At 33.7% G+C, this 15,398-nt stretch overlaps 2 protein-coding genes and 1 long non-coding RNA gene across 4 annotated transcripts in view; 1 reads left to right on the top strand and 2 right to left on the bottom strand.

Annotated features, from left to right (window-relative positions):
* Window positions 1–12,096, top strand: part of Acat1 (Acetyl-CoA acetyltransferase 1) — a 38,799-nt gene extending 26,703 nt beyond the window's left edge. The window contains exons 1-4 of one of the 2 annotated variants that reach the window (XM_074174780.1): window positions 6,844–7,099; window positions 7,190–7,565; window positions 9,120–9,487; window positions 11,190–12,096. In XM_074174780.1, coding sequence (XP_074030881.1) covers window positions 7,073–7,099; window positions 7,190–7,565; window positions 9,120–9,487; window positions 11,190–11,657 — 1,239 coding nt within the window. In that variant the 5' untranslated portion in view covers window positions 6,844–7,072 and the 3' untranslated portion in view covers window positions 11,658–12,096. Of the gene's footprint in view, window positions 1–6,843; window positions 7,100–7,189; window positions 7,566–9,119; window positions 9,488–11,189 lie in introns of those variants that run through there. The other variant, XM_023166534.2, reaches the window with a different exon arrangement.
* LOC111510613 (F-box only protein 6) lies at window positions 1,190–6,099 on the bottom strand. The gene is made up of 3 exons (XM_023166536.2): window positions 5,434–6,099; window positions 2,871–3,143; window positions 1,190–1,914 (listed from the first exon to the last, which is right to left on the bottom strand). Exons 1-3 carry the CDS (start codon window positions 5,947–5,949, stop codon window positions 1,717–1,719), a joined length of 987 nt encoding a protein of 328 aa, XP_023022304.2. The 5' UTR covers window positions 5,950–6,099; the 3' UTR covers window positions 1,190–1,716.
* Window positions 11,759–15,353, bottom strand: LOC141482121 (uncharacterized). The gene is made up of 2 exons (XR_012465354.1): window positions 12,411–15,353; window positions 11,759–12,353 (listed from the first exon to the last, which is right to left on the bottom strand). It is a non-coding gene; the product is annotated as an uncharacterized lncRNA (long non-coding RNA).
* Window positions 15,354–15,398: the final 45 nt, after the last annotated feature.

Here is a 15,398-nt window from a genome sequence, read left to right as displayed (position 1 = left end):
TACACAATTTGGATAACACTGTATAAAATCACAAGAATTGTACCTGAAGTCATTTGTGATAACATTCATCTTTATTGACATAAACATTTATAACTTAACACATTAAATATTCGTAGAAACACATAAACTGAAGTTAGCATTTTTACCAATCGTATAAAAATTTCTTGACTATTATTTAATATTCAAGAAGAAAAAAGGGCAGAATATATTCATGAATACTATCAATGAACCTTTTTCCTGAAGTACGAAAAATCACTCACTAGCAGCGCTAGTAGTTTGGTAGGGACAAACACTGTCTAATCCTCATATAAACATAAGGTAGAGTACAATTAAAAAAGAATGTTTTTAACAGAAGAAGATGTTCCTGAAGCAAAACTAAAATTTGCAACTGTAAAGGATAACAATGTTGTAACATCAAAAATTGGCTAACATGCCGTAATTTAAAAGTAATTTAAAAAAAAAGTGAATTAATAGATAGGTTAGTTTACAGACTCTGGTAAAAGAGTAGCGGTAGATTCAAACTGTAATAAAAGAAATTTATAATAATTATTAAGTTCAGATTTATTTCCGAGTGAAATATGAATCATATATATATATATATATTATATATATATTATTATATATTATATATATATATATATATATATATATTATATATATATATATATATATATATGGTAATGAAATTAATTGAATTTAATATAATAAATGAATATAATTTAATAAACGATTGAGGTTATATCTCATTCTAATCAATGGTAATCAACTATGAAAAATTTACTATTCATTTCATGTTTAGAGCATACATATTAATATTTATTTATTTTTTGCACTGTTAAAAACTCTCCTCGAAGCATGTATCCATTTCTTACATCTAGCCTCATTATTATGATGTTTTATAAATGGTATAAACACACGTTTTCTTCCGGATATTGATTATCCGACGTACAATTCGCAAAACAGCAATGCTTTGTTGGCATTATACTAGCACAAAATAATTTTTTATATCAGATTTATATTTATAAATAATAAATTGATATTACGCAAATAATACTGTTTTACATATGAATAGTTTATTGTTTGTCCCTACTGCTAGTGCTGCCTCTGTGACACGTTTGCTGTACTATTCTCAGGAAAAGGCTCATTGAAAAAGAACTGCACCAATTTGGTTGTTTGCTGCTTCCAAAAATTGTAGATAAACTTGTGTATTTCTTATTCAACAATAACATATCACTTCAGCTATCACTGAATAATACGAAAATCGTATGAAAAGCTTCTGAACTTAACGTTAAGATGGCAGCACTTGGTAATGAAAGTGGAATGTGAGAAAGTGATAGCGACTGTTATCTTCAAACAGAAGAAAGCATTTCAGGGGCAAACTACAAATAATAACTTGACAAGCTGAAGGCAGAAATTGTGAAAAATTGCAACATTTGCTGAAAAGAATTATGTTTCACCAAGAAACAATTTGAACTGCTTCACCACTCTAGAGCCAGCGACTTTCTTTGTCACCGAATATGAAAATTATACTCAGGTCATAGATTTGGATCAAATGAGAGACGAGAGCATCGCTGGGAGAAGAGTGTAGACTTATAAGGAGACTATGTGGAGAAAAAAAATGTCTTGTTACGTATGAAACTTTTCAGACCACTTCGTACAGCTCATACAACAGATTTCCTGTATTGATACAAAAATATAAGAATGACTATGTCTTCACTACCGTGGTTCATAAAGCCTTCTTGCTGCGGTTACTCCCATATCTTCTAAAGGTTCTATACTTTCAAAAATGAACCTGAGTACGCCACCTGCCATCTTGCTACCATAGTGACCCTTCCAGAACTGAGTATCACGACCCTCATGTCCGAAATATAGATATTGTATCATGGTTGGATATCTTTCTACCAGAATTTCAACCTGAAATTATCAATAAATCAATTTGGTACTGAAAAAAATCTAATGAGATTGGAAAACATATATCACCATGACATTATTATTCATTTCGATACAGGATCCTCCTTGGTTTTGAATATATATGAAAGAGATATATACCGAGTGACATTGTATATAGCGCCCTCAAGTTGTTTGTGAGATATGAAATTCAAAACAAAGGTTTAGGTCATTGAAACCTTCATTATTAACCCTCTATATAGTTCAATTCATCTCCTATGGCACTGATGATGGATTAGGTGTTTCTGAACCCTTACTGAATGTCTGATAGCCGATGAAACCATTAAATATACTTAGCTAGCCGTTTAGAATATGCTGATTCGGATATTTTAGCAATATGGCTTAGTATGCCAATCAGACAATAATTTACAAGATAACTTGTTCCTTTGTGAGGGCTCTGCGATAAACCTAGCAATGCTTTTTATGACTTTACCACTTTTGTCATTAATACCTTCCGTTGGTTTTGATGAGATTACTTCTGCTGGTGTTTGAGACATGTAGGCCTTTGATGAATAATTAATCTATATAAGCATCAACAACGATTGCTGAATAGTAATGAATAATTTTCATGTTTTTTTACGAAGAAGATTCAATATTACTGAGTCGTTGCATTCCCTGACGTTTTGCAAGAACTTGTAGGTAGCTTATTACATTTGAAATCAATATGTTCCTTTTTTCAGCCAGCCTATGTGAACTTTCACATTGCAAACATCGGGTTGGAGGTCTCACTTAAATTTTTTACTTATTTAGTGGGTTGCGATATGTAAAGCTTGGTAAGAGCTGATGTATGTTGTAGATACATTACATCATTCTGAATTTCCTACCTTCTGAGAATCTTATTGATAATTTTCATGAACTTTCTTGTCTCGCCTCTATTCATTTTTGTATTTTTTTCTACTCTTTGAAAGAAAAAGACAACTCACCTTCTGCCATTCTCTTCCTTGCCATTGTGCTATTGTTTCTGTACGATTGGATTTAAAACAATTATCGATTCTCGAGTTTTCACTTTCACTCAGAAGTTCCATTGATTCATCGGGATTCAAAATATCATAGCATTTTTCGCTGTGTCCTTGTACACCCAAAGTATACATACAGCCGCAATCAAATCTACCAGCCATCCATTCGCTTACATATAGATGTGGCATAAACTTGTCCATAATATACATCAGTAAACGTTTTTTAATCAGACTGATTTCCTGCAATGAGGAAATACGATGATAATAGCAACATTTCAAGTCATTGTAAATATACAAATTGCCTATAAATGATCCAATTTGAACGAATAAATCACCTAAAACTTATGCGACTTGTTCAGCTGATGATATCAACATTTTAATCATTATAAAAACAACAGATGATAACTTTCATAGCAAGCATATCAATTTTCTCCATTATTATCTTTCACAGTCAACCAGGTGTTCTTCTTATCAGACCATCAAATGTTGTGTACCTCAAGGATCGATCCTTGGCCCAATTCTGTTTCTCATCTACATAAATGATTTAGATTTTATAGATATAACGGCCACGATCACCCTCTTTGCTAAAGACACTACCTTACTATGACACAAAAAGGACATTCCTACTCTTCATGAGACCATCTCCAAAGACATCAACAAAATCAAAGAATAGTGTGACAATGAATTATCTTTTGATATTAATAAATCCAGCATTTTTACTTTACATTGCAACTTATCTGAAATTTGGCTTGGCAGCGAAATCATAGAAAGGATACATAATTATAAATTTCTAGGGTGAATATTGATGATAAATTAAAGTTTAAGCATCACACCATAAACTTAAGTGAGAAGTTTGCCTCAGGATGCTATGCACTAAGAGTCATGTCTTCTGAATTAGGCTACTCCTGTTCGAGAACAGCTTATTTCGCTCTCATAGATCCCCATTTCAGATATGGAATTGTCTTCTGGGGAATTTCCTCTAGAGATTTATTTCAAATGATTTTTGTGCTCCAAAACAGGGCAGTCCGATATATGTGCAAAGCAGTTCCCAGGTATTCATGCAAGGCTTTTAAAATAGCTCTCAGTATTTTAATGGCAGCCACCTTATTAATTTTGGAAACTAACAGTTTAATTAGGGATAATTATTTGTCTTAAGCGACCCTTCTTTCTTCATTCAATACTCGTAGTCTTACAGCAGCATAGAGCAATAGTTTTAACTGAATACTATTGAAATTGTTATAATTATAATCTTGTTTGATCTTTCCACAACTGTCCTACATTTGATATTTCATAGATATCCAAGAGGATGAAAAGGAAATATGAATCTAAAGTGAATTCTCATAAAACACCCTGTATGTGTAATCATATAGACTAGCAAATGTGACATCTGGACAATACACTCTTCTGACGTGTGTCAAAAAAAGTACAGCTATAGGAGAATGAAGGAAAGAAAAATTAGGAAAATTCTGTTTGTTCTCAGGACTGTAAAAGTACATCAAATATTTTTGTGTGTGGTAGTTGTGATTCTATTGTGGAATCAAACCATATCCCTACAGAATGTAAAAGTGATTGTAGAAAATGGTTTCATTTGAAATGTGTGGTTTACAGTGAGGTGATGGTAACCTTCCGATCCCAATCGATTTTTACATTCAAGCGAAGCATCATACCAAGGTAAATTTATAACCTCAAATTTGTCAATTGCACAATGAACTGCCACCAGAAAATAGGTCTGACAAAAAATATATTTTTTCCATAGAAAAAGATGAATTTGTGCAAAAAAAAGTGAAGCAAGGTGGAATAATGTATAAAGGTGACCTGGTGAATAAAATCATGAGTATCCCAATCGTTTTGGTGCAAAAAAGTGGGTGGAATATTACTTTATTTTGATCTTTGAGGAGCCATAATTTTGGAATGAGGGAAGAGCTACTTGTTTTTTTCAGAATTGTGTCCTGCTTATAATTTCATGAGAGTGCAAACAATTTTGTTTTTCAAAATCTTCTGCAGGCATCAATCTGAATATTTACCGACTAAACTTATCTAACCCAAGTAAAGATCAAGTATATAATTTTCATTCACTCCAATGATCATTCACCTTATGAATACAACAAGTTACTGACTCATTAAGTAGAATTTGGAATATTTGGCCTGAAATGAATCTATTTTACTCATCTCCCTATGATGCTAACTTGGTTAACCAAAAGCATGTCTGGATACAGCATTTTTGTTATGGTGAGGAAAAGAGTTTTCAATAGATTTACGTTCCTGACTGATTGGGATCTTTAGTGGTTCATATTACGCAGTTATTTTTGGGATCAACTTCGCAGTTTGCCTTTCATTTCACTTCAGCAGGTTCTCTACTGACTTAGTTTTGTTCATTTTTCAGATTGTGCAAAGTTATATTCCCAGATGACGGTAAGAAGCAAATGTATCATACTTTTTGCAAATTAATTACTCTTTTGCTGAAGATATATAGGAACAAAATTACTGCAATATCTAGCAGCATCAGCAATTGTAACTCAGATATACACACCTGGATTTTAAAACATTCATGAAAAGAAGTAGCAAAGCATCCTGTTTGTCCGTAAAACTCTGGAACATCAGATGGCAAAGGATCACATCCCATAGGTGGGTTTTCTATTTTGAATTCATCACCGTAATTTTTTATAATCTTCCAATGCTTGAACCCTTCCTGGCCATTTCCATTCTTTATCAAGTTGGAGAAATTGTCTGTAGTAAAGTAGCAATAATATACATACCACGGTATATTCTTTGCTTTTCTGGAATGTGTCCTATTGTATATGTCCATCCAAAGACTTTCCGATTTGATAATATTGCACCATTTCTTACAAACCAATGTTAGAGCTAACATATCTTTCGCAGGTACATAACTGAGTATATTCAAAATGAGTTCTTCTGGAATGTATATATCATTAAGATATAATCCATTTAATGTTTCTACTTCAAAGGAACCATGGAATTCAAATTCAGCGATATCATTTCTCAAAGATTGGCTTGTACCTCCCATTCCGCCTTTTGAGTTGCCCATGTTGGTATTTACAAAAATTATTCAAAATATTGTAACACTTTTGTATGGTCACCATCAAAAGTACAGTCAATAAAACTATGATGAGATGAGTAATCTACTCTTTAGTAATAATTCATCCAAAATAAACATCACAAATGTCAAAAATGACAAAATAACCTAAAAACTAACCCAATGAAATCTCTTCTTCTTCTTTTTCCATTGATCGCTTCAGCTGCCAGGGCTATACAGCCAGGAGTTCCAGAATTATGTTGCTACTACAGGTGGAGTCCACACTAAAGTTGATCTGAATCGGACCCAAACCCCACCTGGGTTTGCGCTAAAACAATGTTCACCTGTAATTTGTAGTCAATCAACAAGCAATGTCTGACTGCACTAGAGTGTAAGCACTAATGTGAGGTGATGGACACTACGAACAGGTCATGATTGGCAAAGGACTGCATGCGCACAAGTATTAGGTCTGTCTTCACCACTACAGCTTTATATAAAATACGTAGTCATGTGGAATTTTGCAATATTTTAAAAATATTCGCAATCTACAAATTCCTCTTGAAAGGATGTACTAAAAAAATAAAAGAAAATTTACATGAGTGCAGTTATATTTGCGACATACTTACACGTTGATTTTTTTTTACTTTTACTTGTAATGTACTCCTGATGATTCAACTTGATTAGAGAAACGCGCGCCGAGAGACAGCCTTTTTTTTGATGAGGGAAAAGTATTTTCGATTGAAACTAGAGAGTGAGAAATTTCCGAGAAAAAATCTCATAATAGAGGGGTTTCAATCTCATTTATTATGCCCTTCAAAAATGAAGTTGAATTTAAATTTCCCTCCTAACCTCTCTAATATTGTCCATGAAAATTAAATCAAAATTTAATAAATATTCATGAATTTATTAAGAATATATGTACTTTTGTGTTTGTGAATGTTATGCCTGAATAAAATCAACAATATGAATTATCTTGTTTGCTTACCACACTGAATACATTGAAAGGTCAAAGTTCTGTGATAACGTTGAGTTGAGGACCCCACGAACGATTATTCTTTATTTACATTCATAATTCTTGAAAAAGTCTTAGTTTAGTTACAACTCTGCTTTAGTTGATTGTGATAAATTAACAGCTATGATTTATTGCATAAGACCTTTGAAGGTAACCTTGAATTCCGAAAATTTCACTCGAGAATGAACACTACCCTACGTCATACGTTCACATTTTTCTGAAAATATTTCATTTTTGTAGGTTCTCCAAGTGGGTAGTCGGTTTCTCAGCTCATCCTCAAAAAATGAAGTCGTTATCATCTCGGCCACCCGAACCCCAATGGGCACTTTTCTGGGACCACTTGCACCTTTGTCAGCAACAAAACTGGGAGCTGTTGCTATCGAAGCAGCGATCGAAAGAGCTGGCATACCAAAAGATGAAGTCAAGGAAGTTTTCATGGGAAACGTTTGTCAGGGAGGGGTGGGGCAGGCTCCTGCGAGACAAGCGGCGTTGTTTGCCGGGCTTCCAAAGTCTACCATTTGTACCACAATTAATAAAGTCTGCGCGTCAGGGATGAAGGCCGTTATGTTTGGAGCCCAAAGTTTGCAGCTAGGCGACCAAGAAGTGGTACTTGCTGGTACGTAAGTTTACTTGTTACTGTAACCTCCCCAGTTACCAAGTATAACAGGTTTCTTGACTTTGGAAATAAATATATAATTTCATATCTGTGATACCGTATACCCTGCATTGCAACCACTCATTCTCAATTCACCGATATCATTTCCGCCATTATATTTTTCCAATGAAGTTGAACTGAACTTCAACAGATGTTGGAGTTTTGATGCGTCGCCTCATTGTAATTCGCAAATTCTCAAGTCAATAATTAGTGTGAGAATCATATCCAGTAAACTAAAGTTCTTCGTTCTGACTTTTCCACTAACTCTAAAATGATCCTCTGTATCTTTGCAAAATCCTTTAAATGATTTGAACTAAATTCCGCAAAATCGTTTCGGTTTAATATTCTGTTGCCTTAGAAATTTTTTACAAAACATAACCCTCGATTTGTTCACTTCTCTATCTGACAGAAATCAAATTGTCAAGGTAGCAAATAAAACATTCAGCTTCTCCAAAATATGTATGGGATTCCCAAAGGATCCGTGCTAGGCCCTATCTTATTTTTTATATATGTGAATGATTTTACAAAAATCATTATTAATGGAAAATTGCACTATTTGTACTGTGTCATGGAAGACTTTGATTCTTCAAAGAACAATCAAAATTCATTTAGAAAAAGTAAATTATTGGTGTGATTTAAAAATATTTTCAATTTCAGTAAATTAAACACCATATCATTCAGATTTTGTATATTTCTGATGTCACATATCCCCTCAAAAATATCTAGAGGCGCCATATCTGGTGATCCAGTGGGCTATTTTTAAGGACCACATCTGCTTATCTACCGGCTAGGAAATTTGACAAGACAAAAAAGGTTTTCAACTGATGTTACCTTCCAGCAAGACCACAGCTACCTTCTTATTACGAAAGGCCTGTTTGAAAGTATCACTACGAAAAATTTTCAAACCGGTTGATAAACAAACTTGGTCCATTAGAAAGGCCCCCTAGATCACCTGATATGATGCTTCTATATGTTTCTGAGGAAATATGTAACATCTGATATACAACCACAGTTCATTTCAGATAGGAGAAGAGGTGTTTGCAACAAAATAATCCCAGAAACATTTTATAATGAAACGAATACATGAAAGAAATACATCATGAAAAAATGAGAGGTGAACATATACTGGAACAAACTGGAGCAAGTTATGGATGCATTTTCCATTGATATTATTATATTTATCGTTTCCTGGTTCTTCAAAAGAAAATTCAACTGCTAATTACTTTGCAAAGGTTGAACCGAATTTCAAAAGTAAAACAGTGGTGGATCGAGAGTGAAATTTCTTATTGAATATGGTAGCACAAGACACCCTTCCCATTTGAAAAAAAAAGTTGGTAGCACCCTTTTGGCAATTATATCAAAAAGTAGTAAAAATGAAGCCTTTTTACGAAAATTTTGTCCAACAAAATTATCTTGTTCCTTTCATAAGTTACGATGAGGTGGGGAGACTACGTATGCACTCTATAAAAAATGTGTAAATGAATAAATTTTATAATCTTTGTCCTATTTTATCAGGTGGTATGGAATCCATGTCGAATGTACCTTATTATTTGAAAAGAGGCCAGACTCCCTACGGAGGAGTGAACTTAGTAGATGGAGTTGTCGGCGATGGCCTGATAGATGTTTACAATAAAATCCACATGGGCAACTGCGCAGAGAATACGGCGAAAAAACTTGGCATCACTAGACAACAACAAGACGACTTTGCTATCAGCAGCTACAAACGGAGTGCTGAGGCATACAAAAACAACGTTTTTGATGCCGAACTGGTTTCTGTGAGTGTACCACAAAAGAGGGGACAGCCGGATTTTGTGCTGTCTGCAGATGAAGAATATAAACGAGTGAATTTCGACAAGTTTGGAAAACTTGCCACAGTTTTTCAGGTAATTTTTTTAATCCGGGTTAATGAGAATCTTCATTTTTGTCTTCACGATTCTTTGTTTAGAATTGGCTCATGAGAAGCAATTTTTTTTAGAAATTTTGGGCATGAATCGTGTGGGGGCATGTTTGTTCTGAAATTGCTGAATTTTGACCAAAAAATTGTGGAACGACGTCAACGGCGATCCAGATTTGGTGAATGACGTCGACGGCGATTCAGATTTGTTGAAAGGAAAAACAATTCATGACTTTTGTATCACGATAATGCATCTGCTCACTCGTCATTTCTTTTTCGTGATTTTTTAGAAAAAAACAACACCGTAATCATGCCTCAACCACCATATTCACCAGATTTGGCCCCCTGCGACTTTTTCCCGTTCCCAAGATTGAAGAGACTCGTGTATTATATCTGAGGGAAACTATTTTGAAGGGAACAAACGCTACGCCGACGATTAATAATAATAATAATAATCATCAAACAAATCAAACAATACATGTACTTTAAAATGCAATAAGGAGCAAAGAGAGTTCACTACGAAGATAAGAACTCGTCCATTGTTTAATACGAGTTATCCAGTAAGTATGTTTTCAGCGTTTTTCTGAATCTGAAGTAAGATACCTCCTGATCGATTTTTGTCAATAGATGGTTGTAAACCCTAATTCCATTGGAAATAGGGCCATACAGGCATATATTCAATTGATTTTGGGGTGTTTAAAGATGATGACTGAATCTTGTTGTGTAATTGTGGATGTCATTATGACAGGAAATTTTGTTTCTGTTTTTATGTATATAACAGGAAACTTCCAATGTATATATGCTTTTTTTTTGTACTAGGAATAGTTTTTGTACTGAAGACGACATACCCCATAATAAAATTCCATATGATAGTCGGGATTGTATTTCCGCAAAATAATAATTTCTCAGAACATTTATAATAATTACTCTCTGAAGACATCTGATCTGGTAAAGCTTACTGTTCAATTTTTTTATTGTTTCACTTATGTGAGATTCCCAATCAAGTGTATCACTCATAGTTACACCTAGAAATTTAATGGTGCAATATCCAAGTAGCCCATTGTCGGCGTTTCCATAACAACAAAACCGAAGCACTGCATAATTATTGCTGTCAACTTACCCAACGAAAATAGTTTTATTGTTTTTATTGTTGATTGTCAGAGTATAAACAGTTCAGATTTATTAAATATTCAATATGATGAAATACGAAGATTAAGAGTTGGAAAATACACCTTCAGAAATTGTTCAGAAAGCAATAGATGTAATTTGTTACCAAGCACATCAAGAGAAAAATATGAAATCGCTTACAAAAATTTTATGGACTGAAAAATGTAAGCCAAGGTAAATTTTTGTTCCGAAAATACCTTGTTAGTTTATTTTGAAGAGTTATGAAGAAGATTGAAATTATCAACATTATGGTCTCAGTTCTAGATGCTGAGGAGCGTCATTAGAACCTGAACACAACAATGCTGTGGAAGCTCAGTACGTTTCCACATCAATTACTTCACAAAATTGTTCAAATATAACTGTTCATTACTATTTTAAATAAAATATAAAAATGAGTTAATGTACAATGTAAAGTACAGTGTACAATGTGTGAGGAAATGACAACAAACTTCTGCGCTCATGAGAAATATGTCGTTTTTCTCACTTGTTGTACAATATACTATTATCTAGTTACCCTTTTTCAGAAAGAAAATGGCACCGTCACAGCAGGAAACGCCTCAACTCTCAACGACGGAGCAGCTGCCCTCATCATGACCACTCCAGAAACCGCAAAGCGCCTGAACGTTAAACCATTAGCTAGAATCGTAGGTTTTCAAGATGGCGCTTGCGACCCCATAGATTTTCCTATCGCTCCTGCGGTAGCCATTCCGAAGTTATTGGAGAAAACTGGAGTGAAAAAAGAAGACGTGGCCATGTGGGAAATCAATGAAGCCTTCAGCGTTGTCGTCGTTGCAAACCAACAGATTCTAGGATTGGATCCTGCGAAGGTGAATATTCACGGTGGGGCTGTAAGTCTCGGTCACCCCATCGGTATGTCTGGAGCAAGAATCGTCGTTCATTTAGTGCATGCTCTGAAGAGCGGAGAGAAAGGAGTGGCGTCCATTTGTAATGGCGGAGGAGGTGCTTCTTCGATCATGATTGAGAGATTGTGAGTTTACGGTTGTATGGAAGGTATTGTTACTGTTGTTGCATTTTAATTGATCATTTGTCTTCCGTATTTCTGAAATACGATCCATTGCCGCAACTTTTTGTGGTAATAGTCCGTTTCTTCAATCTCACTACTTCAAACCGATAAATCTGACTTTAGGTCATGCTTTTGGTTAAGTTTATTGAAAAGAAAAGAGTTTCAAAAAGTACAACTATATTCATCTTGATGTAAATGTCAATTCAACTAATTCTGCAGCTTTTCTGTACTTGTAAATCCAATTAATATGTAACTGGTGAATTATCAACTGATTGAATTTCAAGTCATTCCATAAATATCAAATTTTCAACTGTATTTGAATGTACTTGCATTTTTTAATTTTTTTTATTGTGCTTGGTGACAAAGGAGTAAAATAAAGGGCTGTTTATTTAAAAAATAATTCAATAGGGGTGATGTTTTATTGATCATTTGACATTCAATAACTAGGGTGGGTACAAGCAGCTTGAATTGCCAATTGCTGATGTTGAACTTTTCGTAACATTGAGGAACAGAAATGGAAGTGGTAGTAGTAGTAATCTTTATTATAGGATACATCCTAATCTTACAAGACATAATAACTAATTAACAATTTAAATTTCCACAGTGCCAAAAATATTAATAAAATTCAAATCTGTATATAGATAATAACAATAATGAAGATAAACTGAATAAAAAGATAATAATAAAAAATATACAATTTATAAGACCCAATGTTGAAAACCAATATTGATATAGTAACTATATATAATATACATATTTTCCAACTAACTAACGCTCTAGGTATTCCAATAATTTACTTTTAAACCCTCTCACAGTATTTTCCTCTTTAATGGCATTTGGTAAATTGTTAAATTCCCGTAGTCCCTTGTAGAATTTTTTTTTAAACAATAACTCCCAGATACTTTATTTCAGACACATATTCCAAGGTAGTGTTACCAATTTCAATTTTTATTTCATTATAATCAATAGAGTTCAGTTTATACTTAGTTGTTATCACCATAGCTTTTGTTTTATCTGCATTTAATTTCAATTTATTCATATGTAAATATTTTTCGATGTTCTTCATAGAACCTTTGAGAGTATCTACAGCATCATTGAGTTCTGTTTCCGAAGTATAAACTAATGTTTATACTACTTTATAAGTAGGGTCTGCAAACAGATTAAGTTCATGTAGCCCAGGAACATAATAAATATCATTTAGGTATATAATAAATAAAAGTGGACCAAGTACACTTCCCTGGGGAACACCAATGTTGATATCTATCTCATCAGATATTTTTGAACCAATTTTTGTTTTCTGTTTTCTTTCACTAAGGTAACTAAGAAACCACGCCAGCACAGAGCCTGTTAACCCATAATAACCATTCCTAACCATTCCTTCCTTGTCATCAGGTATACCAAAATAAATATTCAGCGAGAAGAGAAGAAAGTGTTTAAAAAAAGTGGGGTATTTCGTGTGTATTGTTCAATTTTTTTTTTGAGGAAATCACATTGGAAAATACGAGTTGAAGGATTTTTCCGTTAACTAGTCGTCATCCTCCTATGAAGGGCAACCCTCTGAACTCTCCAGAAGAGTTATGCGAACAAAAAATCAACAAGGGTTTTTTGAAGTGCGATTTCTAACACAACTCAGGCAATATACCGTGAAAACCCATCATCTCAGGGTAGGAATCGGTCTCACACTCACAACAAGGGGGTAATTCAATAATCAACAAGCTACCGCCATCTGGACTAAATAACACAGTCCAATGTCAATTCTGTCAATTGGTTCACAGGAATTTTTGACAGGAGTACCTATCACAACAATATACAGTGTGTGCCCAATATACGAACGGGCCGTCATTCAAAAATTGAACCTTGTTGTTGTGTTGTTTCAAAATCTAAGAAATTCCGAATATATGTGATACATCATTGAAATTGTCGGCAAAAAAAACTCATTATGACTTTGTACGTCCTGAAATTGACAGCAAAAAAACTCATTATGACTTTGTACGTCCCGCGGTGTCCGATTTTCCCATGGTGGTCTTCTTTACCTCGGACACAGAGTATACTAGGAAGAAACATCAATAAACTTTACCTGTTTTTCATTGAAAATTCTGCACTGATTAGTATAAATATCACAGATGAGTACACTCCAATGTGACACATACAATCCATGCTCATGAACATGGATGCTAGTTTTCGGATCGTATTGTTCATCATCAGATTTTTCGGTTTCGTAAAATTTTTATTTTGAAATCACCAACGACGTTTAGGTTTTCCTATTTTCCGAAAACTGTAACTGGACACTTTTCTTCAATGATACTAAATTAAATTTTCATACATCATACATTTGGGAGTGAAATTAAATCATCATTAAAAATTAATAAAGGAACCCAGGGCAATGAAAAACAAGGCCTTATAGTATTCATTTGTGAAAATAAGACGAATTCATGAATGGATAGTAGAAATAATAAGATTTGGTTTCGGTGATTTAATTTTTCCTTGTTACTTAGGGATTTTTCAACTGCAAAAGATAAAAATCTTCGACATTTCTGTGGAATTGGATACCTCCATTATTATTAAACTCAGAAAAAGAGGGATGCTGATCAGTTTTTTAGCAATCACCAGTTTAATTCAATAATTCGTAATTTAATTTTCACCTAATTCCAAATTTAATTCAGTTGGATGTTGAAGTATCATTTTACATTATATGTAACGATAAAAAATAAGTCCAGTTCAATTTGGGTTTATATTTGTCATCCAAATTTTTTATCTGTTAATTTTATATTTATAAATAATTTTGTTGATATTTGAGAATCTTCTACTCATTAAGAATTATTATTTTGGTGTATATGATTAAACTGTTTTTCACAAAGAAATAGCTGTTTGATTATTATACAGTGAAGAAAAATTTTATAAAGTAGTTTTCTTTGAAGGTGAAGTATAATGTCCAATGACGGATTGGTTGAGCAAAGGATCAGAAAAATCTTATTTGGATCACTGATACGACACAAAAAAAACAAGTTTTGTTACGTTTTTCCTGTGGGTTTGACAATAATTAATGAACTACACTATAGTATGAAACTCAACTTTATTTCACTGCCACACTGACAATACATCACAAAAAACACTTCAAATGAAACTTCAGACTGATACTCAGATGTCTATCGCCTTATTAAATGAATTTGTACCGTACTTTTAACTGGACTTGCCCCATCTGCCTGTTGGTAGTGTTTATATATTGTAATGGAAGCTGACAGAGAAGTCTCTCGAAGAAACGCAAGTCGAGTTGAGCGCGACCTTGGTTGAGTCACAATCGATTGCCGAAGACCAGCGGCGGCCTTCGTAATTTTTTTCAGGGAATCATTCACAACAGTATAATGCCTCTCAGTCACTTGAACCTTTAACTTGATATTGTCTCTCTAGATACGTTTATTTTATAATCCATTCAACAACCGCTGTTGATCAGAAGCTCTGTTAGGAATCAAACTTGGCATTTTGACCTTATCTTGAGAGTTTTGTTTTTCTGATAACGTGCACCATGTGGCATTTAGGTTCAAAAAGGTGGCAAGCAGTGACTAGTGTTTCCACATAAGGTGAGTTTCTGCTACATTTCAGTAGAATTAAATTGGAATTATATAATAAACAATTCAGAAAATATAAATTCAATTTCATGTACACAGTTACCTATAATTTAATATAATAAGTATGTACATTATACATCAGA

The sequence above is a fragment of the Leptinotarsa decemlineata genome, unplaced genomic scaffold, assembly GCF_025532065.1.
Source record: "Leptinotarsa decemlineata unplaced genomic scaffold, Ldec_3_MD MMD2_tig00000882_RagTag_RagTag, whole genome shotgun sequence".
NCBI lineage: Eukaryota > Metazoa > Arthropoda > Insecta > Coleoptera > Chrysomelidae > Leptinotarsa > Leptinotarsa decemlineata.
This window is presented reverse-complemented; position numbering and strand designations above follow the sequence as displayed.

Coding starts and splice junctions, on each gene's coding strand:
- LOC111510613 (XM_023166536.2), bottom strand. CDS start 5,949: ATGGGCAACTCAAAAGGCGGAATGGGAGGTACAAGCCAATCTTTGAGA. Junction 3,144..5,433: donor ATGAATGTTTTAAAATCCAG/GTGTGTATATCT, acceptor TCCTCATTGCAG/GAAATCAGTCTGATTAAAAA. Junction 1,915..2,870: donor AAGGAAGAGAATGGCAGAAG/GTGAGTTGTCTT, acceptor TGATAATTTCAG/GTTGAAATTCTGGTAGAAAG.